Here is a 24,833-nt window from a genome sequence, read left to right as displayed (position 1 = left end):
GCCTGGGAGGGAGGGAGGGAGGGAGGGAGGGAGGAAGGGTGGAAGGAAGGATCCAGCCTGGGAGGGAGGGAGGGAGGTAGGAAGGAAGGAAGGAAAGAGGCAGGGAGGGAGGGAGGGAAGGAAGGAAGGAAGGAAGGAAGGAAGGAAGGAAGGAAGGAAGGAAGGAAAGAAGGAAGGAAGGAAGGAAGGAACCTCTGAGCCCAAGCTAAGCCATCATATCCCCAGTAACCTGCACGTATACATCCAGATGGCCTGAAGCAACTGAAGATCCACAGAACTGAAAAGAGCTTAACTGATGACATTCCACCATTGTGATTTGTTTCTACCCCACCCTAACTGATCAATGTTCTTTATAATCTCCCCCACCCTTAAGAAGTTTCTTTGTAATTCTCCCCACCCTTGAGAATGTACTTTGTGAGATCCACCCCCCGCCCCCAAAACATTGATCTTGACTCCACCGCCTGTCCCAAAACCTGTAAGAACTCATGATAAACCCATCACCTTTGCTGACTCTCTTTTCAGACTCAGCCCGCCTGTACCCAGGTGAAATAAACAGCCATGTTGCTCACACAAAGCCTGTTTGGTGATCTCTTCACATGGACACGTGAAACAGAAGGAAGGAAGGAAGGGAGGAAGGGAGGAAGGAAGGAAGGAAGGAAGGAAGGAAGGAAGGAAGGAAGGAAGGAAGGAAAGGAAGGATCGATCCCAGCCAAGTAGTGGAGTGAAGGGTATTCTCAGGATGGTGGTGAAAACAAATCTCAGAATGCCTGCTCTATGGCATGCTTACGGAACAACCAGTCGGGGATAGAGGAAGAGGATGGAGCCACTGGGGATGTCTCTAGGGAAAAAACGAAAATTATTTAATGAGGCAAATCATGTAGAAAATTGTATTGAGAGCATGTTGCATAGCTCTTGAGGGCTGTAGGAAGAGGATCAAAGATAGCTAGGCAAAAATGGAAAAAAAAAAAAAAAGAATTATTAACTCCGAGAAAAACAAAAACCTATATAGATGTAATTACAGTTCACCACTGAGCTCATCAAATAACTGTATTTATATCCTCATAACAATGCACACTCTGAAGTTGGATTTAACTCTGAATTGTGATGTAATTACATTGGGAAGGTGTGGAGGAGGGAAGTGGGTGTGGATATAGAGGCTAATATCCTCACCTACCCTAACAGGAAATCAATAGATAGAGAAGCCAATGTGTCCAATGTAGGATATCTCCTAGCAGGATAGGCATTAACTGATTTGAAGATTTCCGACGAGAGTATCCAACTTTCTATATTCCCTATCATATGTCATGAGCAGTCATGTCCCATCTCAGACGTCTCGTTAACTCAGTAGTTTGCACCCACAACAGTGCCCTCAGAATAGTACAGGTAGCTTGAAAGGCACACTCCTGAGAAACAGTCTCCTACACCTCTTCCTTTTTTTTTTTTTTTTTTTTGAGGGGGAATCTCGTTCTGTCACCCAGGCTGGAGTGCAGCGGCACAATCTTGGCTCACTGCAAGCTCTGCCTCCTGGGTTCACAACATTCTCCTGCTTCAGCCTCTCGAGTAGCTGAGACTACAGGTGCCCGCTATCACGCCCGTCTAATTTTTTAGTACAGATGGGGTTTCACCGTGTTACGCAGGATGGTTTCTAACTCCTGACCTTGTGATCCTGTTTGGACGAACGGAGGCAAGATGGCGCAGTTCCGGCTTCTTCACCATCAGCTTTCCCATGCCCGGGAAAGACACAGGTCGACTGCGCAGGCGCAACCCGACCTCCGACGGAGAAAAACCGGAACCTGCCTAGCCACGCCTACCACCTGGCCCCCGACACGCCTATGTCCCGCCCACTGCCCTCCCACTCCCAGGCCCAGGACATAAAAGCCGCTCCCGGTGGGCACATGGTGCGCACTTCCTCAGTCCTCACTCCTGTCGGGACTGTAGGAACTCCACCCGAGAGCTCCACCAGGTGACTCCCCCGGCCTCCCCTGCCGGAGACCGACGGACCTCACCCCTCCCCCACACCTTTCCTGAAGCTGGGGGACCAAAAATAAATGTGCAGTTTTGCTCCTAGCCTTGCCTACTCGCTGGTCATTTAATACTCGCCCTGGTTTCCTAGAAAGCAAATCAGCTTCCTAGAAAGCAAATCGGTTTCCTAGAAAGCAAAGCAGTTTCCTGGAAAGCAAATCAGTTTCCCGGAAAGCAAATCAGCTGGTGCCGAAACCCAGGAGGAGACCCCTCCTCTCCTCAGGCCTCTGAGGATTGAGGAACCTCCTCCTGCTTCCACGCCGCGGACGGACCAGGATCTGAGACCCGCTTCCCTCACTCTCACGGCCTCTCTGGGGTAAGTGCCCTTGTCTCCTCTTTACCTCCCTCGACCAAAAATCCTGCACAGGTCCGAGGCCCACTTTTGAGCCACCAAGTGGCTCGGGAGACCCGTTCAGGACGGAGACGTCCGCCTGAAGGTAATCTCCACCTTGGCTCCAAGAGCCTCCAGTCTGTCTCTGCTGGTTCCAAAGGACACTTTGAAGCCAGGCAGAGATCCACTTCCACTTCCACTTCCATTGTGTCCATTGTGCAAGTAAAGACGAAACAAATGGGAAACCCCCAGTCCAAATTGCCAAAGAGCACCCCTTTAGGGTGCCTCCTAGCCAATCTAAAAACTCTACAACTCCAACAAGACCTCAAAAGAAAGCGGTTAATTTTCCTCTCCACTGTGGCGTGGCCCCAATACAAACTAGACAATCAGTCTCAATGGCCACCAGAGGGCACCCTAGCAGCAATTTCTGCCAGCGACTAGGCAAGTGGTCTGAAATTAATTACATACAAGGCTTTTGGGCCTTACGCTCTCGTCCCGACCTGCCCTATACTCCTCCTTCTCTCCCCGCTCTCTCCACCCCCTCCCTTCCTGCCCAGACTCCTCTTCCTTCCTCCTCATCGACTGGTGGCCCGCTCGCTCCCGTGCCCCCTTCCACGTCCTCAGCCGGCCGCCTAGGGTCCCCTATCTCTGCCCACACCTGCTCTAGGTGCCCTGCTGGCGCCCCCACTCCTGCCCCACACCCTCCTACAGTGTTAGCGCCTTTGCGGGAGGTAGCTGGGGCGGAGGGGGTAGTCAGAGTACATGTCCCTTTTTCACTAGCTGACCTTTCCAACATTGAGAAGCGTTTAGGGGATTTCTCAGCTAATCCCACTGTATACATAAAGGAATTTAGATACCTTTGTCTGGCCTATGACTTAACTTGGCATGACCTCCAGGTTATCCTAACCTCTACCCTAAACCCTGAGGAGCAAGAGTGCATCCTAGTGGCCGCCAGGCAGCACGCCAACCAACAACATTTAACTGACGCCACCATTCCACTAGGGGAACAAGCAGCCCCCTCGGCAGACCCAGACTGGGACTACCAGGTAGGCCAGCCTGGGTGCCGTAGGAGAGACATCATGGTCCAGTGCCTGTTGGCTGGTATGCAAATGGCTTCAAACAAGGCCATAAATTTCAACAAATTAAAATAAATTTCTCAAAATCCGGAAGAAAATCCAGCTGCATTCCTAAATAGGCTAACTGAGACTCTAACCCAATATACCCGACTAGATCCGGCCTCCCCCACAGGGGCCACTATTTTGGCATCTCATTTCATTTCCCAATCAGCTCCCGATATTCGCAAAAAACTCCAAAAGGTGGAAAATGGTCCCGAGACACCAATACAAGACCTAATTAAACTGGCCTGTAAGGTCTATAACTCCAGAGAGGAGACGGCTGAGGCACAGCGACAGGCTCGCCTCAAACAGAAAGTGCAGTTCCTAGCGACGGCTTTACAACCCAGTCGTAACCCCAGACCAGAGAGCACACACCCCGCAGACTCCAAGACTAAAAAGGAGCCTGCTATAAGTGCGGCAAGGCAGGACACTATGCCAACAGGTGTCCACAAGGTCCCCGAGCCCCAACGCAGCCTTGCTATAAGTGCAAGGCGTCAGGACACTGGGCCAGCAAATGTCCTAACCCTCGTCCACCAGCAACCCCCTGCCCTGCTTGCCAACAGGAAGGACACTGGAAGTCTGATTGCCCCACCCTGAGAACAGATGCCACATCTCGACGTGACCCCCTTTCCCAGGATCCTGGGAGCTCCTTCCAGCTCCTACATCTGGACGACAACAACTGAAGGTGCCGAGACTCGGGGACCCCCATCACCCTCGCCGAGCCGCGGGTAACTCTCCTGGTAGCAGGTAAGACAATTAATTTTTTGATCGACAGCGGGGCTACCTATTCTGTTTTGCCATCCTTCTCTGGACCTAGCCTTCCATCCAATATCTCCGTAGTAGGAGTAACTGGAAAGCCATCCACTCCACGAAAAACTCCCCTCCTTAATTGCTGCCTGGCCAACAATTACTTTGCGCACTCGTTCCTCATTATACCCTCATGCCCTACCCCTTTATTAGGCTGAGACATCCTGAGCACCTTAAGGGCCTCCATATCCATTCCCACCACCTCATCTACTCCCCTTCAATCCCCTCATGACCTGTTGTTCATGCTTTTTGCATGCGCACATGTTCCTCCTATGCCATCCCCACCCCCCATCTTCCCAATTTTTGTACACCCTCAAGTGTGGGACACTTCCATCCCGGTCATAGCGGCCCACCACCCACCAGTTCTTGTCAAGCTCAAAGACCCCACTCGTTTCCCAAACTGCCCCCAATTCTCTTTCTCTCCGACACATCTACAGGGCTTAAAGCCAATTATCACACGGCTACTTAGCCAACATATTCTTGTCCACACCCATTCCCCCTGTAATACTCCAATACTTCCAGTCAAAAAGGCAGACGGAACGTGTAGGTTAGTACAGGATCTTCGGCTAGTCAATGAGGCTATCCGTCCAACACACCCTGTAGTTCCCAACCCTTACACCCTTCTGTCCCATATCCCCACCAATTCTACTTATTTTACTGTGCTAGACCTTAAGGATGCTTTCTTTACCATAACCCTACACACAGACTGCCAGTTCCTTTTTGCTTTCACATGGGAAGACCCAGACACACACACCTCCACTCAACTGACGTGGACAGTCCTCCCACAAGGGTTCCGGGACAGCCCCCACTTCTTCGGTCAGGCCTTAGCAAGAGACCTGGCCTCCTGTCCCCTCACCAATAGCAAAGTTCTGCAGTATGTAGATGATCTCCTAATCTGTAGCCCTAGCAAACAAGACTCTCTTCTAGACACTGCAACTCTCCTCAACCATTTAGGCTCACTAGGTTATAGGGTATCTAAAAACAAGGCCCAAATTTCTCGCCAAACCGTCACATACTTGGGAATTGAAATCACCCCAACAACCCGGTCACTAACGACCGACCGTGTGGCCCTAATACGATACCTTCTTCCCCCTCAAGATGCAAAAGAAGTTCAATCCTTCTTAGGTCTAATAGGCTTTTTCAGACATTGGATCCCCAATTTTGGAATCTTAGCCAAATCTTTATACACCACAGTTAAAGAAACCCCACATGGGCCTCTGTCCAACCCCAAGTTAATCTCGACTCATTTCACCCGCTTAAAAGCTTGCCTTCTTTCACAATCCACTCTCTCACTGCCTGATTTCCAGAGTCCCTTCCAACTCTTTACAGATGAAAGGCAGAAAGTGGCAGTTGGTCTCTTAGCCCAGCCTGTCGGCAGCACCCACCGCCCTGTGGCCTATCTATCCAAACAACTAGACCCAACTGTACAAGGCTGGCAACCCTGTCTGCGTGCGTTGGCAGCAGCAGCCTGCCTGACCCAGGAAGCGAAAAAGCTCATTAGAGGCAGTAATCTAACAGTCCTCTCCACACACCGCCTTCAAGATCTTATCTCTCATAAAAGTATTAGCCACTTAACTCCATCCTGGCTCCAACTTTTCCATCTCTTATTCATAGAAGACCCCACTGTTACTTTAGAAGTTTGCTCCTCTCTAAATCCAGCCACTTTACTGCCAGACCCTCTCAACCCACCTCATACTAAACATTCTTGTCCTGAAGTCCTGGAGGCTCAACCCCTCAGCCACCCACACTTGCATGATCAGCCCCTTCAGAATGCACAACTAACCCTATTTGTGGATGGCAGCTCCTTTATCAACCCTCAAGGAAACAGACAGGCAGGATATGCAGTAGTTACCTCCTCCACAGTTTTAGAGGCAAAACCCCTACCACAAGGGACCACATCACAGCAGGCAGAACTCACTGCACTAACCAAGGCACTCCTCCTATCAAAAGGAAAAACAGTAAACATATACACAGATTCTAAATATGCTTTCCTAATTGCATTCACCCATTCAGTCATCTGGAAAGAGAGAGGGTTTTTAACCACCTGCGGTACCCCTATTATCAACAAAAAACAAATACTCAAACTACTAGATGCACTGTCGGCACCTTCCAAGGTAGCCATTATACATTGTAGAGGCCACCAAACTCCATCTAACCCGGTAGCAGCTGGCAATAGTTTTGCCGACACCACTGACAAATCGGCGGCCGGATTCTCCACCCCCACGTTTCCCTCTATTTGTTTTCTCTCTCCTCAATATACCCTTATTTACACCCAAGAGGAAAAGGCCAAACTATTACAAAATCCAACAGCCAAACTAACTTCAGATGACTGGATATATATTGATAACAAATTAGTTATTCCTGAAACACAACTCCATACCATTCTAACAGACATACATAATTCTTTACATATAGGACCCAAAGCCTTATACAATTTTCTAAATCCCCTCCTCCACCGTCCAGCACTACAAAAACATTTACTTACAATCAACCAGCAGTGCCCTATCTGCCTAAAGACACATCCTCAAGGCACATTGCGTAATCCCCATCCCAGCCACCAACTCAGAGGACACCAACCAGGCGAAGACCAGCAAATTGATTTCACACATATACCAAAACATAAAAAATTCAAATACCTCTTAACCCTTGTGGACACTTTTTCAGGATGGATAGAAGCCTATCCTACTACAGGAGAAACCGCCAATATAGTTGCCTCCATACTCACCGAACACATTATTCCTAGGTTTGGCCTCCCGCTCACTCTTCAGTCTGACAACGGCCCAGCATTCGTCTCTAAGGTAGTCCAACAGGTGGCAGCCCTCCTACACATCACCTGGAAACTCCACATTCCTTATAGACCTCAGTCTTCTGGTAAGGTAGAAAAGGCTAACGGACTCATCAAACAACAGCTCACCAAACTCTCCCTCGAGACTCGACAATCGTGGGTAACTCTCCTTCCTTTAGCCCTAACCCGGCTGCGAGCAGCCCCACGGAGTCCGACAGGCCTCAGTCCGTTTGAATTAGTTTAAGGCCGACCCCTCACCCTCCAGCAGTTACCCACCCTTTCTTCCCCGCTGGCAACTTATCTCCCATACCTCACCCTCTTGAGACAACCCCTGAGACAACATGCAGAACTAGCACACCCCCCTCCAACAGACACCTATAGCCCACATCTCTCTCTCAGCCCAGGAGACCAAGTATACTTAAAAAATATCCAAGCCAAAGATCTTCAACCCAGGTGGAAAGGTCCCTATACTGTCCTCCTATCTACATACACAGCAGCCAAACTTCTAGGACACACGCACTGGGTCCATATAACACAATTAAAAAAGGCCCCCACAGAAGACAATCAGTGGACATCTACTAGACTTACCCCTACCCGTCTCAAATTCACCAAACTCTCCCAACCACCACATGTTCCCTGACCTCTTACGCTCATCCCAATTTCTCGCCATACTCTATATAGCCCATTCCTAATTCCCATACTAATCCTCTGTTTTGTCTTATGTCTCGCTCCTGTTTTAATCAAATTTCTCTGAGCCAAAGTTCAAGAGATCACGCGCGTCACCTTCAACCAGATGCCTCTTCATCTGTACGTCCAAATACCAACCATAGACTCCAACCTTAACGACGACCCTTAACAGCAGGAAGTAGCCAGACAGACCATGGCGCCCCTTATCACTATTATCAATAAAAGGTTGGACTGTTTGGACGAACGGAGGCAAGATGGCGCAGTTCCGGCTTCTTCACCGTCAGCTTTCCCGCGCCCGGGAAAGACACAGGTCAACTGCACAGGTGCAACCCGACCTCCGACGGAGAAAAACCGGAACCCACCTAGCCACGCCTACCGCCCAGCCCCGACCCACCTATGTCCCGCCCACTGCCCTCCCACTCCCAGGCCCAGGACATAAAAGCCGCTCTCGGTGGGCGCACGGTGCGCACTTCCTCAGCCCTCACTCCTCTCGGGACTGTAGGAACTCCACCCGAGAGCTCCACCGGGTGACTCCCCCGGCCTCCCCTGCCGGAGACCGACGGACCTCACCCCTCCCCCACACCTTCTTTCCTGAAGCTGGGGGACCAAAAATAAATGTGCAGTTTTGCTCGTAGCCTTGCCTACTTGCTGGTCATTTAATACTCGCCCTGGTTTCCTAGAAAGCAAATCAGCTTCCTGGAAAGCAAATCAGCTTCCTAGAAAGCAAATCGGTTTCCTAGAAAGCAAAGCAGTTTCCTGGAAAGCAAATCAGTTTCCCGGAAAGCAAATCAGATCCACCCTCCTCGTCCTCCCAAAGTGCTGGGATTACAGGCGTGAGCCACTGTGCCCGGCCAGCTCTTCCTTTTTGAAAGAATTTTGTTTTCTGTTATTGCTGGATGGCAAGCTGAATAACATCTGATTTTATATCCAAATGCAGACTCAACTCCTTGGATTTTAAAAACACACTAAATATGTAGGCAAAAGAGCTCTTGTAAAGGTGTCGGTTGCAATTTGATTTGATTTTTTTTTTTTTTTTTTTTTTTTTTTTTTTATTGAGACGGAGTTTTGCTCTGTTGCCCAGGCTGGAGTGCAGTGGCACGATCACGGTTGACTGCAACCTCTGCCTGACGGGTTCAAGCAATTCTCATGCTTCAGCCTCCCAAGTAGCTGGGACTTGGTGTGTGCCACCATGCCTGGCTAATTTTTGTATTTTTAGTAGAGACAGGGTTTCATCATGTTGGCCAGGCTGGTCTTGAACGCCTGACCTCAAGTGATCTGCCAACCTCGGCCTCCCAAAGCGCTGGGATTACAGGCGTGAGCCATCATGCCGAGCCTGCAATCTGATTTTCAAAGAGAACCTTTGCTTTTATGTCTCTTGTTTTCTAGGCATGTACCATTTCACTTGCTTGCTGGGGATGATGTCGAGTGAATCCATTGAGCCTGCTGCAGAGATTAAGGAGGCTGCAGCCTGTTAGGAACACTCAGCAACTCTCCCCTTCCATTTTCTTCTCCAGCCTCTAACTGCATAAGGGTCATATTTGCTTTTGCATCCATTTCTTCCAGACCCCATCTCATTCCATGCCTTAGTCCATTCTCACATTGCTATAAAGAAACACCTGAGACTGGGTAATTTACAAAGAAAAAAGGTTTCATGGGATCACAGTTCCACAGGCTGTACAGGAAGCATGGTGCTGGCATTTGCTCAGTTTCTGGGGAGGCCTCAGGAAACTTACAATCATGGCAAAAGGCAAAGGGGAAGCAAGCACACCTTATGTGGCTGGAGCAGGAGGAAGGGGGATGCAGGGAGGTGCTACACACTTTTAAACAACCAGATCTCGTGAGAACTCTACCACAAGAACAGCACTAGGAGGATGGCTCACATAAGCCAATCACCTTTCACCAGGCCCACCTCCAGCACTGGGGATTACAATTCAACATGAGATTTGGGTGGGGACACAGATCCAAACTGTCTCCTTCCAGTTTCTCAATCTCGTTTTGTGAATTGTGTAGCGGGGTATGGGTAAGACCTGTCTAAAAATTAACCATTAAGGAGCTACTCTTCACCTGGTGCTAGAACATTCTTTTAACTGGTGAGGTCTGGTCAAGCTCTCCTTTTCACTGGCATGTGGTCTTGCTTATTTCTTTTAAAATCATAGCAAAAGCTGGCCGGGCGCGGTGGCTCAAGCCTGCAATCCCAGCACTTTGGGAGGCCGAGACAGGTGGATCACGAGGTCAGAAGATCGAGACCATCCTGGCTAACACCGTGAAACCCCGTCTCTACTGAAAAATACAAAAATCTAGCCGGGCGAGGTGGCGGGCGCCTGTAGTCCCAGCTACTCTGGAGGCTGAGGCAGGAGAATGGCGGGAACTCGGGAGGCGGAGCTTGCAGTGAGCTGAGATCCCGCCACTGCACTCCAGCCAGGGCGATAGAGCGAGACTCCGTCTCAAAAAAAAAAAAAAAAAAAAATAGCAAAAGCTAATATGTGTAGGGCACTTACTATCCTACCTCGCGCCAGGTTCTGTGCCATGTGCTGCATATCTGTGATCACATTTAACTTTTATAACAAGCCAAATGAGCAGGAACTCTTATTATCTCTATCTTACAAACGAAGAATCCAAAGACCAGGGACAGTAAGTAATTTGCTCACCTGGTTTGCCAGCCTCCCTGACACATCGCCGTCCAGTTCTGCCTGTAATTACCAAAGCGTAGACAAACACGCTGCTTTGATTCTCCTCTCCTGGGCACCGGGAGAATTCAAGAGTGAAGTTAAACCACAAGGGCTGTTAGAAGATTGGCCTCAGTTCCCTGTTCCCACCAGCAGGTGGCACCGTCTCCTAGCAGAATTACTAGAACGTTTTGCTTCCGTTTCTGCAGAGGCATGGTGAACTGAGTTGCACCATCAAAGTGTTCCTCCTGGCTGAGTTTGCCTATCTTGTTCAGTGAAGGCAACCCATGAGGACAAATGGTGTTAATGAGAAGCTTGTGCGGAGTTAAAGGGATCCTTCTATTTCTTTAAAATACACGTAATAACGCTAACTCTGCAATAATTTGTAGATCATTTTAAATCTTAGCCATCTTCCTCTTGCCACCCAGTGTGCTTCAAGCCACATGGTTCAGAGCAGCATTTAATATGAAACTCCAATTTTAAAACAAAGTGAACCTTCCTTTTACAAAACCATGAGACAAGTTACAGAGTAATGACCACCCACATGACCTTGAAGTGATTTTGAGTGAGTGAATGTAACTTCCGTGGCTGCCATTTAAATTGGATTCAAATCCAAATGGCTCCATCTCCATGTCATTGGACCTCTTGTGCCCTGATTCCCTTGGCTAAGTTCATAGTACCTTCTACATCAGGTTGTGGCAATGGTTACCTGAGGTTAATACAATAAAAGCACTCCTAAATGACAGCCAATACAAAGACTCAGTTCTCCCAAATCCGAGGGTCCCCATCATGATAGTAAAGGATCTTTTGGTAAGTAGAGTTTGCTTAGCTCTTGCTAGGTCTTTAAATACTTTGCTGGGGGTCAGGTACCATGGCTCACACCTGTAATCCCGGTGCCTTAGGAGGCTGAGGCTGGAGGATCCCTTGTGGTCAAGAGTTTGAGACCAGCCTGGGCAACAGAGCAAGGCCCTATTTCTACAAAAAATAAAAATTAGCCAGGTGTAGTACACACTTGTAGTCCCATTACTTGGGAGACTGAGGCAGGAGGATCCCTCAAGCCCAAGAGTTCAAAGCTGCAGTGAGCTGTGACTGTGCCACTGCACTCCAGCCTGGGTGACAGAGTGAGACAGAGTAAGACTCTGTTTCAAAACAACGACAACAACAACAAACAAAAACGAAAACCTCAAAACCTCTTTGTTGGACTTACTTCCATCTCCTCCATGTAGTACTTTAGTACCCTTGCCGCTCGTTTCTCTTTTACAAGACAACAATGTTGTTATAAAGTCATTTGGAAATGGTCCCATGGAGGAGTATTTACACAAAATTTAGCGTATTTAGTATCTTCAGAACATGGCACTTGCCTGGAATTATACTGACATCCTCAACCCACACCAACAACCCAGAGATGGCTGTTATTGACTCCTCTCTCTGGGGCCCTGTCCTTCTCATGTCTTTTTTTCTTCTTCTTTCTTCTTTTTCCTTTCTCCTTCTCTTTTTTTTTTTTTTTTTTTTAGACAGAGTATCACTCTGTCACACAGGCTGGAGTGCCATGGTATGATCTCAGCTCACTGCAACCTCTGCCTTCTGGGTTCAAGTGATTCTCCTGCCTCAGCCTCCAGAGTAGCAGGGACAGAGTAGCATTTTTTAAGTAGACATGGGGTTTCACCATGTTGGCAAGCCTGGTCTCGAACTCCTGATCTCAGGTTATCCTCCTGCCTCAGCCTCCCAAAGTGCTGGGATTACAGGCGTGAGCCACCGGCCCTTCCCACGTGTTCTGGCAGGGAATGCTGCTGTCTCCCAAGCCTACCCTAAGAGGAAGACTTCTTCTGGGGAGAGATGCTCACTGTGCCCAGGTCCTTCCCTGGCTGGAGCTGGCAGGAAGGGTCCCAGAGCAGGGACTTGTGCCACTCTGCCCAAAGCCAGAGTCCCTGAGGCACCCACTCCATCAGGCACCAAGGTGAATTCTAACTGCCAGTTAGTATTTAACTTTCCACATACGATTAGATTAAACATGTGGGTTCATAAAAGCCTAGGATTGCAGACTGCAGTTGCAAGGGCTTAGATGGTTGTAAGGTGAAGGTGCCCAGCAGGCTGAGGCTTGTGTGCAACCCACAAGAGAGCTCGTTAATACCAGCAAGAAGGTTCAGAACAGCCTGGCTTTGGAAAGGAATTTCATCCTGCCTACACACTGCATAGGTAAGTCTTAGTATACATTCTTTATTTTTTGAGGAATTAAGTAACAAAGTTATCTATTTGCCTTTTCCAGAAAATGCTAAAAGGAATTATTTTCCTGGTATATGGCCTGGCTCCTCATCCACTCTTCCTTCTTTCCTTCTTGTGTTTTCCGTACTCACTTCTTTGTTAATTGCCTTAGAACAAAAATTTCGAGAGTTTTTTTAAATGGAGGATTCATGGTAAATGTAGGTAATCATATTGTTTTCTCTTCTTGATATGAAAATGAAAGACTTTGCTGCCTTTTGTAGGCCCAGGTGATGCTAATGATCTACCATGTTTCAAGAAAAGAAAACTTTGGGGCCAGGCATGGTGGTTCACGCCTGTAATCCCAGCACTTTGGGAGGCCAAGGCAGGTGGATCGCCTGAGGTCAGGAGATTGAAACCAGCCTGGCCGACATGGTGAAACCCATCTCTACTAAAAATACAAAAAAATTAGCTGGGTGTGGTGGCTGGCGCCTGTAGTCCCAGCTACTCGGGAAGTTGAGGCAGGAGAATGGCATGAACCCAGGAGGCAGAGCTTTCAGTGAGACCAGATTGTGCCACTGCACTCCAGCCTGGGTGACACAGCAAGACTCCATCTCAAAAAAAGAAAAGAAAAGAAAACTTTGGACTTTGGGGTCAAAGGAATGTTACTTTCCTAATAGTGTCCTGATTGCCCTTGTCATGAATAACACACATTTGTGACAGGAATGGCTGGAATTAGGGGATCATTCTGTAGCCTAGGGACAGGGCACCACTAATGACATGTGTAAGCTCAAACCGTGGTCTTGATCTTATGTCTTGTACCCAGTTGAGCCAACTGGTCACAGCAATGAAAACAGAGAGTTATTGGAATGTGTGACCTCTGCTAGGACAGTCAGTGCTGGCCACTGGCTTGGGTGACGTGAGTTCTAGTGCAGGCATTGCGGCCAACTTGAGAGGCCTGTGATCTTGGACAGGTGACTTAAGCTTTCTAGGCTATAGTTATTCCACCTATCAGAGAGCAAACCAGCCTAAATGATCTCCAGGGCGCAGCCTGTGCTAGGACTCAGCAAGAAGTATTCACTGGAAATGGAGGTCCTCCTAGGTTGATACACATGAATTGCCCATATTTGACCACTTCTAACTTATACATAAATGGCCATTTCATATAATTCCAGAGAACATAAATAATAGCTGTCTTAGCATTACTAAAGTAAATGCCTATTATGATATTCTACTTAGGGGTAGGATAAGTATGTATACCAAATATGGTTTGTTTTGTTTTGATTTTTGAGACAGGGTCTCACTGTCACTGCTGAGTGCAGTGGTGTGATCATGGCTCACTGCAGCCTTGACCTCCCAGGTTCAAGCTATCCCCCTACCTCAGCCTCCTGAGTAGCTGGGACTATAGGAGTGTGCCACCACATCCAGCTAATTTTTTATTTTTTGTAGAGGTGGTGTCTCACTATGTTGTCCAGGCTGATCTCAAACTCCTGGATTCAAGCAATCCTCCTGCCTCAGCCTCCCGAAGTGCTGGGATTACAGGTGTAAACCACTGCGCCTCCAAATATGGTTGATGTCTATCAGTTAAACAGTAATTCTGGGAATAAAAAATTGAAATCAACCCACTTATAATTTGAATGTCTTGGTATAATGTCCTTCAATGGAACTGTTTTCACACACTGTGATTTGTTTGTTCCCTGTGGTCATGAAGCAGGCGTGGGTCACTCAGCCACATCTCACGCATCCGTGTGCAAAAGCCAAATCCCTTTTGGATCTTGTTTATTTGGCCTGGCCAGGGGTCAGCACTCAGGTATTTAATCCCTGTAGGCCCTTTCATCCCTGTGATTAAGTCTTATCACAAAGCACCTCCTGACCTGCTTAGCAGTGGGGCCTTTGTTCACATTAGAAGGCTTGAACAAATGACTGGCATTTGGGGCCACTTAGCTCTAAAAGGCTGGTGAACGCTGCCATGCCTGCACCTGGAAACAAACCCAAATGAATCCAGTGGAATCCAGCACTGAAGTCCCTCATCTCAAAGACCTTTTGTGGCAGAGATTCTTGGATGGGCCTCAGGGGGCCCAGGAGTCCCCTGAAATTGAATGTAGAGCTTCCTACGTGCATATGTATACTTTCTTGGGGAAAAATAAAGTCACATCATTTTATTTTACTTTGCGAGGGATCTTTGGCACCGCCCCTCCCCCTCCCCCAATTCCCACACCCGTTAAGAATAAATTAAGAATCACTGTTCTGGTAGTTTCCAAGTGAATTCCACAGAGAGAGGAACTGTCATTCATTCACACATTCATTCAACAAACTTAAGATTTGCTACGTACCCATCGCTGTGTACGGCCCTGGGATTCAGAGATGAGTAAAGCAATCCCTGCCTTCCAGGGGCTCAAGCTCTCCTGTCATCGGGACTCAGTTACTTAATCTCACTAAATATCCTGAAGGTAGGAGTTTATAGAGTGGTTTTGAGGATCACATGAATAAGCACAGAATACACGGGTAATTGAAAAACGAAAACAAAACCAACATGGTCGTTTGCAGAAGAGGCACAGAAAAAGGGCCTCTGCCTAGACCTGGGGAGGTCAGGGAAAGTACTGTGGACTGGTAACAGCTGGCCGGGGTTCCTACGAGAGAAAAAGAACTATACCCACAGAACCAGACACTGTCTCTTAAAAAAAAAGGCCTGGCACGTTGGCTCAAACCTGTAATCCCAGCATCTTGGGAGGCTGAGGCAGGGCGATCACTTGAGGCTAGGAGTTTGACAACATAGTGAGAACTCATCACTACTTTTTTATTTTAAAAAAGAGTTAATACAAAATAAAATGAAAATAAAAGGGTAAAAGAGCCACTGGCAAAGTCTTGAGTGGATTAAAGCCAGCTCAGCTAACTTTCACAGCAGACTATATCATTTAAAAAGGGGAAAAAAGCACATCTCTGTTACATTGCTTAGGAAATAATGCTTGGTATATACCCTGGGACAATCTTATCTATTTGTTAAGTTTCCTTCCAGCCCACTAGTCTGTGTGACCAGAAGAGGGAGAGAAAGATCTGAGAGCTCTCTAAGTAATAGAACTTAAAACATCAGACAGAGAAGAGTATATTATCTTGGTGACGGTAATTCTCAATGAGGAAGATCCTGGGGAGGGATGTTCTGTGGGAGAAATGCCTGCAAGTTTATTTGTTTAATAGGTTTGTTTATTCAGTTAATGAAATTCTTTTCCCAGATGGGGGAGATCTGAAACTTCTCTTTTCATGAAGGAAAGAAAAGTCACATGCTACAGACGGCAGGTCTTTAGAATGCCAGCAGCAAACCCACTGCTGGGATGATGGGCCTTTTACTAGTGGCTAGTCACGGGTTCACCTCCTGCCTGTGCTCCTTCCAGCTGTGTTGAAACCCACTTGCCCCATCTGTGAACCGTGTTCAGCTCCGTTTTCTGAGCCCCCTTATCTTTCTGTCCATACCTGTTACAACTCTTTGCACATTGCATTGTCTTTGATTTGGTCTCTCCCATTCAACCGAGCCTTTCACAAAGTTCCTGTCATCTCTGAAGTTTCATCGCCTACCATAGTACCTGGCACTTTAATTCATGCATCAAATGTCCACTGAGTGCCTTCTATGTGTCAGAAATCTGCTATACCGAGCTAGACAAAGTTGGCAGACATGACAGCCGAGTTGGAAAGATGAGACCCTAAACCAATAATCACACACACACACACACCATATATATATATACATACATACATATATGCATACATACATATATATACACACACATACATACATATATATATATATATATATATACAAAAAAACTTGGTCGGGAGCAGTGGCTCACACCTGTAATTCCAGCACTTTGGGAGGCCAAGGCAGGTGGATCACGAGGTCAGGAGATCAAGACCATTCTGGCTAACACGGTGAAACCCCGTCTCTACTAAAAATACAAAAAATTAGCTGGGCATGGTGGCAAGTGCCTGCAGTCCCAGCTACTTGGGAGGCTGAGACAGGAGAATCACTTGAACCTGGGAGGCAGAGGTTGCAGTGAGCTGAGATCGTGCTGCTGCACTCCAGCCTGGGTGACAGAGCAAGGCTCTGTCTCAAAAGAAAAATAAAATAAAAAAAAGTAAAATAAAATCTTTTGCCTTGCAATCGTTTGCCTTGATATCTAAAGCCCCACAATTCTCTAAAAACAGAGATGTATAAAAAAGCACACGTACATAATTCTCTGAAAACAGAGAATATAAATGAGTAATTGCTCCATTTAACTAACATTTGTTGAGTGCTTGTTATAAATATGGAATTATTCCAGCTGGTGTGAGGTTACCAATCTTTTTTAAACAAAAGTAATATAAATATATACACACACATTTAGTTACTGCATGTGACGTGTGCTTTTGAAGAAAAAGGAGATGCTGTTGGAGGAAAATGGTGCTGGTGGTGGGAAGTGATTTAGAGTAGAGCCAGGGAAGTAGTCTCAGAAGGGACAACTAGCTGGAAACTAAACAATGAGGAGGTTACAAAGATTGGTAACCTCACACCAGCTAGAATCATGCCGTATTTATAACAAGCACTCAACAAATGTTAGTTAAATGGAGCAATTACTCATTTATATTCTCTGTTTTCAGAGAATTATATACATGTGCTTTTTTATACATCTCTGTTTTTAGAGAATTGTGGGGCTTTAGACATCAGGGCAAACATCAAGGCAAACGATTGCAAGGCAAAATATTTAATTTAATTAATTAATTAATTAATTAATTTTATTATTATTATTATTATTTTTTTGAGACAGAGTCTTGCTCTGTCACCCAGGCTGGAGTGCAGTGGCATGATCTCAGGTGGAAGAGAAAGGCAAAGGTATTCTAGGTTGAGAGAACAGGATGTGCTGATGTCCTGAGGCAAGAGAGCTTACTGACAGGGAAGGAAGATGTCAGGTGTGACCGAACTGTAGTGAGCAAAGGGTAACTGAGGAGGTGGTCAGGAGCCTGCTAAGCCAATGGGGTAAATGCTGTTAAGGAATTAGGGCTTGATTTTAAGAACAACCATCGCATCATTTTACAAGCAAACAAATGACACTATAATTTCCCTCTTCAAAAAGGCACACTGGCCGGGCACAGTGGCTGACGCCTGTAATTGCAGCACTTTGGGAGGCCAAGGTGAGTGGATCACCTGAGAACAGGAGTTCGAGACCAGCCTGGCCAACATGGTAAAACCCCATCTCTACCAAAAACACAAAACTTAGCCAGGTGTGGTGGAACGTGCCTGTAGTGCCAGCTACTTGGGAGGCTGAGGCAGGAGAACCTCTTGAACCCAGGAGGCAGAGGTTGCAATGAGAAGAGATTATGCCACTGCACTCCAGCCTGGGCAAAAGCGAGATTCCGGGAAAAAGAAAAAAAAAAGGCACATTGATGATGGCTATTCAAGGCAGAGAGGGTCACATATAACCCCAAAGAGATGGCTCTGGGGAGGATTGTGTTGTGTTACACTGCTGGCATTATATTATTCAGGTGAGAGACGCTGGCGGCTGGGCAGTGCCAGTGGGGATGAAAAGGAGAGATGGATTTGAAACATAGGAATAGGCCGGGCGCGGTGGCTCAAGCCTGTAATCCCAGCACTTTGGGAGGCCGAGACGGGCGGATCACGAGGTCAGGAGATCCAGACCATCCTGGCTAACACGGTGAAACCCCGTCTCTACTAAAAAATACAAAAAACTAGCTGGGCGAGGTGGCGGGCGCCTGTAGTCCCAGCTACTCGGGAGGCTGAGGCAGGAGAATGGCGTAAACCCGGGAGGCGGAGCTTGCAGTGAGCTGAGATCTGGCCACTGCACTCCAGCCTGGGCGACAGAGCGAGACTCCGTCTCAAAAAAAAAAAAAAAAAAAAAAAAAAAAAAAAAAAAAAGAAACATAGGAATAATCTCTCAGATTGTTTCTTGGCATCACTTACCTAAAATGCTTCTTTCAAATGTGGATGTACACACCTCTCCCTTTAGGATACTTGGGACAACGTGCCACCTAGACAGAGGGGATGGAACAAATTGGAGAGTGTGTCAATGCCCCTGCAATCTTTTCCCTCGATGTTATCTCATAATGCCCCACAACTCTCTAAAAACAGAGAACATAAATGAGTCATTGGTTCATTCAACTGACGTTTGTTGAGTGCTTATGAATGTGGTGGCATTATTCTAGCTCTTATGAGGTTACCATTTTTTTTTTTTTTTTGAGATGGAGTCTTGCTCTGTCACCCAGACTGGAGTGTAGTGGCGCGATCTCGGCTCACTGCAAGCTCCGCCTCCCGCGTTCACACCATTCTCCTGCCTCAGCCTCCTGAGTAGCTGGGACCACAGGCACCCGCCACCACTCCTGGCTAATTTCTTTTTTCTTTTTTTTGGACTTTTAGTAGAGACAGGGTTTCACCACGTTAGCCAGGATAGTCTCCATCTCCTGACCTCGTGATCCACCCGCCTCGGTGAGGTTACCAATTTTTTAAAAAACAAAAGTAATGCAAGATTGCTGATGAAAATGTGGAATATGAGAAAAGCATAAAGAAGAAAATATACCTTTAAGCACACCACCCACTGTTAACATTCTGATCTATGTACTTCTAATATTTTCTCCATTTTCATAAGTATACATACATACATGTATTTCATATGTATACATACATGTATTTACATGCATGTGTATTTCATATGTATACATACATGTATTTCATATGTATTTCATATGTATACATACATGCATTTCATATGTATACATACATGTATTTACATGCATATGTATTTCATATGTATACATACATACATGTATTTACATGCATATGTAGATATCAAAGTGTATATATATAATTTTGTCTGCCTTTAACATTTTTCTTGTACAATAATCATGCATTGTAAAAAAAAAAATGTGAAAATGTATACAGTCAGTTTAAAGACTAACAAAATAAGCATTCAATCACCAGCCAGGAGATGAAGAAATACTATTACTTCTCTTCTGGCATCTCCCTCCCACCTTTACATAGCCAAATCCAGAAAAGTTCTGTTTTCCTAACTTTGTTCACCTATTGTATTATTTAAATTACAGCAGGAGGGAAGCATGTCTACTTTATCCAATTTCACACAGACGCTGGAAGACGTCTTCCAAAGGATTTTTATTACTTATATGGACAATTGGCGCCGGAACACGACAGCTGAGCAAGAGGCCCTCCAAGCCAAAGTTGATGCTGAGAACTTCTACTATGTCATCCTGTACCTCATGGTGATGATTGGAATGTTCTCTTTCATTATCGTGGCCATCCTGGTGAGCACCGTGAAATCCAAGAGACAGGAACACTCCAATGACCCCTACCACCAGTACATTGTAGAGGACTGGCAGGAAAAGTACAAGAGCCAAATCTTGAATCTAGAAGAATCAAAGGCCACCATCCATGAGAATACTGGTGCAACTGGGTTCAAAATGTCCCCTGATAAGGGAGAAAGGCGCCAAGCCAACATCTGACATCCAGACACGAAGAGATGCCAGTGCCACGAGGCTAATCCAAATTGTCATTGCTTAGAAGAAAGCGAGTTCCTTGCTCTCTGTTGAGAATTTTCATGGAGATTATGTGGTTGGCCAATAAGGATAGATGACATTTCAATCTCAGTGATTTATGCTTGCTTGTTGGAGCAATAGTTTGTGCTGAAGACCTCTTTTGCTTTCTGGGCAAGTAAATGTCATTTTAATCAATATCAGTGGTGAAAATAAAGTCAAATTTGAAGTAAAGTGTCTGGGCAGTGGCCGTGGGGATAGAAAGGAGAGATTTACAAATCATTGAATCTTCTTTCTCATGAAACATCATTTGTGTGTGACAAATTCAATTTATAAATAACCCAGATGTATTATGTAGAAGCTGAGGCTCAAAAGCTGTCACTTGCTTACCAGACAGACATAGGAGCATTTATCTATAATATTAATTCATGAGTGTGGAGTCAGAAGAGATGAAAAAGCAAACCATAAGTTTACTTTATATTTATTGTTTTCCTGGTCTTTAACCTATTTAGAAGTCTTAAAACAGAACGAACATTTCTCTTTTTTTCTTTTTCTTTTGAGACAGGGTCTCGCTCTGTCACCCAGGCTGGAGTGCAGTGGCGCAATCTCAGCTCACTGCAGCCTCAATCTCCCAGGCTCAAGTGATCTTCCCACCTCAGCCTCCCTAGTAGCTGGGACTACAAGCACGTGTGCCACCACACCCAGTTAATTTTTGTATTTTTTTTTTTGTAAAGACAGGGTCTCACTATGTTGCCCAGGCTGGTCTCAAACCTGAACAAACATTTCAAACAATAAACAATCCATACCAGAGAAGTCAAATATTTAAGAACATATTTTAAAACTAACATTTAAAGTTTTGCAGAAAACTAATCTTAAAAAGTTCTCATTAAGAAAAAAAGTTACAATGTTGCTTTATAAATGTATTCTTTCAACTCAATTTAGTTTTCCTCTATTTACAAATACTTATTTGCATTTGTGTTTAAGAAACTAAAGGATACAGAAAGGGTCTAAATTGTTGATGCCTTCTGAAGACCTAGACAGGAACTACTTAATATTTTACACCATGTGGTGCAGGATATCATAGAATGTCAGGGCTGATCATTCTACTGTTGGCAGAGACCACTTCACTTACGGATGAAAAAACTGTAGTCCACTGAGAGGAGATGATTTCATTCACTAATTCGGTCAGGCAACATTGACCTACTTGATTCACTGGCCTAGACCCCAGGAGCATAAGGATAAACAAGGCTGGGCTCGGGGGCTCACGCCTGTAATCCCAGCACTTTGGGAGGCTGAGGTGGGTGGACCACTTGAGGTCAAGAGTTCAAGACCAGCCTGGCCAACATGGTAAAACTCCGTCTCCACTAAAAATACAAAAATTAGCCAGGTGTGGTGGCAGGTGCCTGTAACCCCAGCTACTGGGGAGACAGAGGCATGAGAATCGCTTGAACCCGGGAAGGAGAGGTTGTAGTGAGCCGAGATTGTACCACTGCACTCCAGCCTGGGTGACAGATGCTAAACATCACAGTACAATATGACAAGGTCCTAACAGAGATCAATGCAAAGGGGACACAGCCAGCCAGCACAAGGACAGGAGGGCATGTCTAACGCAGGTCAAGATCTTCTCTCTCAGAGCAGTGGAGAGTAGCAGGTCAATGACAGCAGAGATGTGGGGCCTCAGCATCCCATAGCTTCATGCCTCCTAGTCCACCCTGTTCTTCTCCCTACACCCCAGTCAAGGCACAGCAATGATGGGCAAGACCTCAAGCCTCAGGGTGTTAGGACAAAATTTAGAAAAACAGGCTCTTCTTCAGAGAATACTTATAGAACTCCTCATTCCAACCACAAGGTTTGTCTCTTTAAAATTACAGAGTGAGGGCCGGGAGTGGTGGCTCAAGCCTGTAATCCCAGCACTTTGGGAGGCCGAGACAGGCGGATCACGAGGTCAGGAGATCGAGACCATCCTGGCTAACACGGTGAAACCCCGTCTCTACTAAAAATACAAAAAACTAGCTGGGCGAGGTGGCGGGCGCCTGTAGTCCCAGCTACTCGGGAGGCTGAGGCAGAAGAATGGCATAAACCCGGGAGGCGGAGCTTGCAGTGAGCTGAGATCCGGCCACTGCACTCCAGCCTGGGCTACAGAGCTAGACTCCATCTCAAAAAAAAAAAAAAAAAAATTACAGAGTGAGATATACACAAGGTATCTACTTCCTAATAACGGATTTGCAATTATGCCACCTGAAGCATTCAGTAGTGTTAGAGAAAACTATCCATATTCCAAGAGCAGATGTAGGAAGAGTGACCTCCCTCCTCAGATCAGAAACCCAGAAATGCTGTCCCACCCAGAAACATCCATCTCAGAGAGGCCAGAGCAGCCATCAGGCTTTAAATCCCAGCCCTCTGCTCTGCATCTAGACAGAAAACCCAGGTTTCCATCAGGTGACAAAGACCTTCTCCTGAACCACATTTTCAAGCTCCTCTGAGCCCTCTTCCTGACTACAGCCCAACCATGCCCTATAAAAACTACAGACTCTTAGCACAAATGATTTCGCCCACCTTCGCACACACTAAGACTTAAACGCTAGCATAGGTTCTAAGAGCTGAAAGCTAAAGTGCCTGCCCGAGAAAAGTGAACGCCACCTGAAGAATTTACCATTTGTTCCAACCAAAACCTGGTGACAGGCAGATAGTCCCCTGATCCCTCTCTTAAAGCAGTTACTTTAGAAAGTTTACAATTATAAATCCTTTCTCTCTCCCTTGAGATGTAAATCTTCTACCATTCAGAACTGTAATGTCTCTTTGAAACGCAAACATTCAAACTTTCTTTGCTGGATGGGTGCCTTGCTCTAACTTACTGCCCCCCATCATAGTCGGAAGTTTGCTTCTCCTCTAGATATGAGCCAATTAACAAACACAGATCCCACTGACCAACCCCTTCCCACTTTTTATGCATTTCCACTTCCTTGACTGGGCTCAAGCCCCATCCCCAGTCAGTTACCTTTGCACAAAGGGAAGTTGAGCTGGGCCTCTTCCCTCCGGCAACAGGGAATGATTTCAGTCAATCCTTACACATGGAGAGCAAAATCGAGGTTTTTCTGGCCGGGTGCAGTAGCTCATGCCTGTAATCCCAGCACTTTGGGAGGCCAAGGTGGGTGGATCACTTGAGGTCAGGAGTTTGAGACCAGCCTGGCCAACATGATGAAACCCCATCTCTACTAAAAATACAAAAATTAGCTGGGTGTGTTGGCAGGTGCCTGTAATCCCAGCTACTCAGGAGGCTGAGGCAGGAGAATTGCTTGAACCTGGGAGGTAGAAGTTGCTGTGAACCGAGACTATACCACTGCACTCTAGCCTGGGCGACAGAGTGAGACTCCATCTCAAAAAAAAAAAAAAATTCGAGGTTTTCCTAATTAAGTACATTTTATTACCATCACTGAAAGTACAGGTGATAACATAGAGGGTTATCAGCCAACTTCACTTTTGGGGAATGAGAAATGCTGAATCTCTCCAAGCATGTTGGGTATCTAGTGGTTGAAGCCATCTGCCGAGATTGACACTCTAGGATCCACTCCCACCCAACCTGGGCTTTTTACTTTTAACCCAGCAACTGAAAATGCCAGTTCAAACAACTTGCTGGTTTTTTCTACCCCACTCGCTTTTAGAGTTCCTTCTGCCTGTTCTACTGGCTCCATATGACCGGAATATCACTTATTTCGTAAAGCATAGTTCAGATGTTATTTTAAAAGGAGCCCAGGATAGTGGCTGATTTGATAGAATCTAGACCCAGATTACCCAGGGTCAAGTCCCAGCTCCGGTACTTGCGGCCTTTAAAACCACGGAAAAATTACTTTAATCTCTTTGTGTCTCCATTTCCTCATTTGTGAAATGGTTATCATTATAGCACCTCCCTTACAGCCCTGTTATGAGACTTAGGCAATAGCCACTAAGTGCTCAGAACAAAGCTATTTTTGTAACGTTCTCCAGGAACACTTCCCTTAACAGAACCAACCCCTCCACCCCTCAGTTTGTTCTTCCCTCCACACCCTCTACCATTCTAACATAACCACAAAAAGAGTCCTGATGGGATTTGGAGTTACACTGCCTGGGTTCGAATCTCAATTCTGCCACTGCCAGTCGCGCGTTTTCTATTGCCAGCCACCTTACTCCCCCCTGGCCTCAGTTTCCTCATCCCTAGAAGGGGAGCAGAGCACATGGTGGTAACTCCCTGCACATTCCTCTCGTTCCTTGTAATGGGTGCCTAGTTTGTGCCCTCTCATGGCGCTAGCACTGGGAGGTTCAAACTCTGCACGCGTTTACTAAGCGTGTTGACTGAAGAAATCTGGGAACCTAGTACCGGGGCACCATACAGTTACGCCAAAGGAAAATGCATGCACTTCGTCAGAGAAGACGAACACTGCATCTGGAAACCTCTTAAGGGCACCCACGTGTCCTCGGCTGCAGACAGCAGCGAGGAGACACCCAGGTAATGCGAGACAGCGGAAGGCGGAGGGGTCCCGCAACAACTCACCCTCCCCACCGGGTCCTTCGTGGACTTCAGCCTCCAGCCACAGGACCGAGAGCTGCTGGCCCGAGCTGCCCGCCTGGGCTCACTGCGCCTGCGCACGGAGCGGCGCGCCCCAGGAAGGCTGCCCGGACCCACTGCCCCTGCGCACGGAGTAGTGCCCCCAGGTCGG

At 46.6% G+C, this 24,833-nt stretch overlaps 1 protein-coding gene and 1 long non-coding RNA gene across 2 annotated transcripts in view; one reads left to right on the top strand and one right to left on the bottom strand.

Moving 5' to 3' along the window:
• The window catches only part of LOC116418531, a 57,644-nt gene extending 32,811 nt beyond the window's left edge, over positions 1–24,833 (bottom strand). Inside the window, exons 1-2 of the long non-coding RNA XR_004228617.1 lie at positions 24,668–24,833; positions 18,560–18,627 (exon numbers count right to left, since the gene is read on the bottom strand). This is a non-coding gene — a long non-coding RNA (uncharacterized LOC116418531). The remainder of the gene's footprint in view (positions 1–18,559; positions 18,628–24,667) is intronic.
• Positions 12,482–20,369, top strand: KCNE2 (potassium voltage-gated channel subfamily E regulatory subunit 2). The gene is made up of 2 exons (XM_023190942.2): positions 12,482–12,609; positions 19,696–20,369. Exon 2 carries the CDS (start codon positions 19,708–19,710, stop codon positions 20,107–20,109), a length of 402 nt encoding a protein of 133 aa, XP_023046710.1. The 5' UTR covers positions 12,482–12,609; positions 19,696–19,707; the 3' UTR covers positions 20,110–20,369.

The sequence above is a fragment of the Piliocolobus tephrosceles genome, chromosome 19 (genome assembly GCF_002776525.5).
Source record: "Piliocolobus tephrosceles isolate RC106 chromosome 19, ASM277652v3, whole genome shotgun sequence".
NCBI classification, from domain to species: Eukaryota; Metazoa; Chordata; class Mammalia; order Primates; family Cercopithecidae; genus Piliocolobus; species Piliocolobus tephrosceles.
This window is presented reverse-complemented; position numbering and strand designations above follow the sequence as displayed.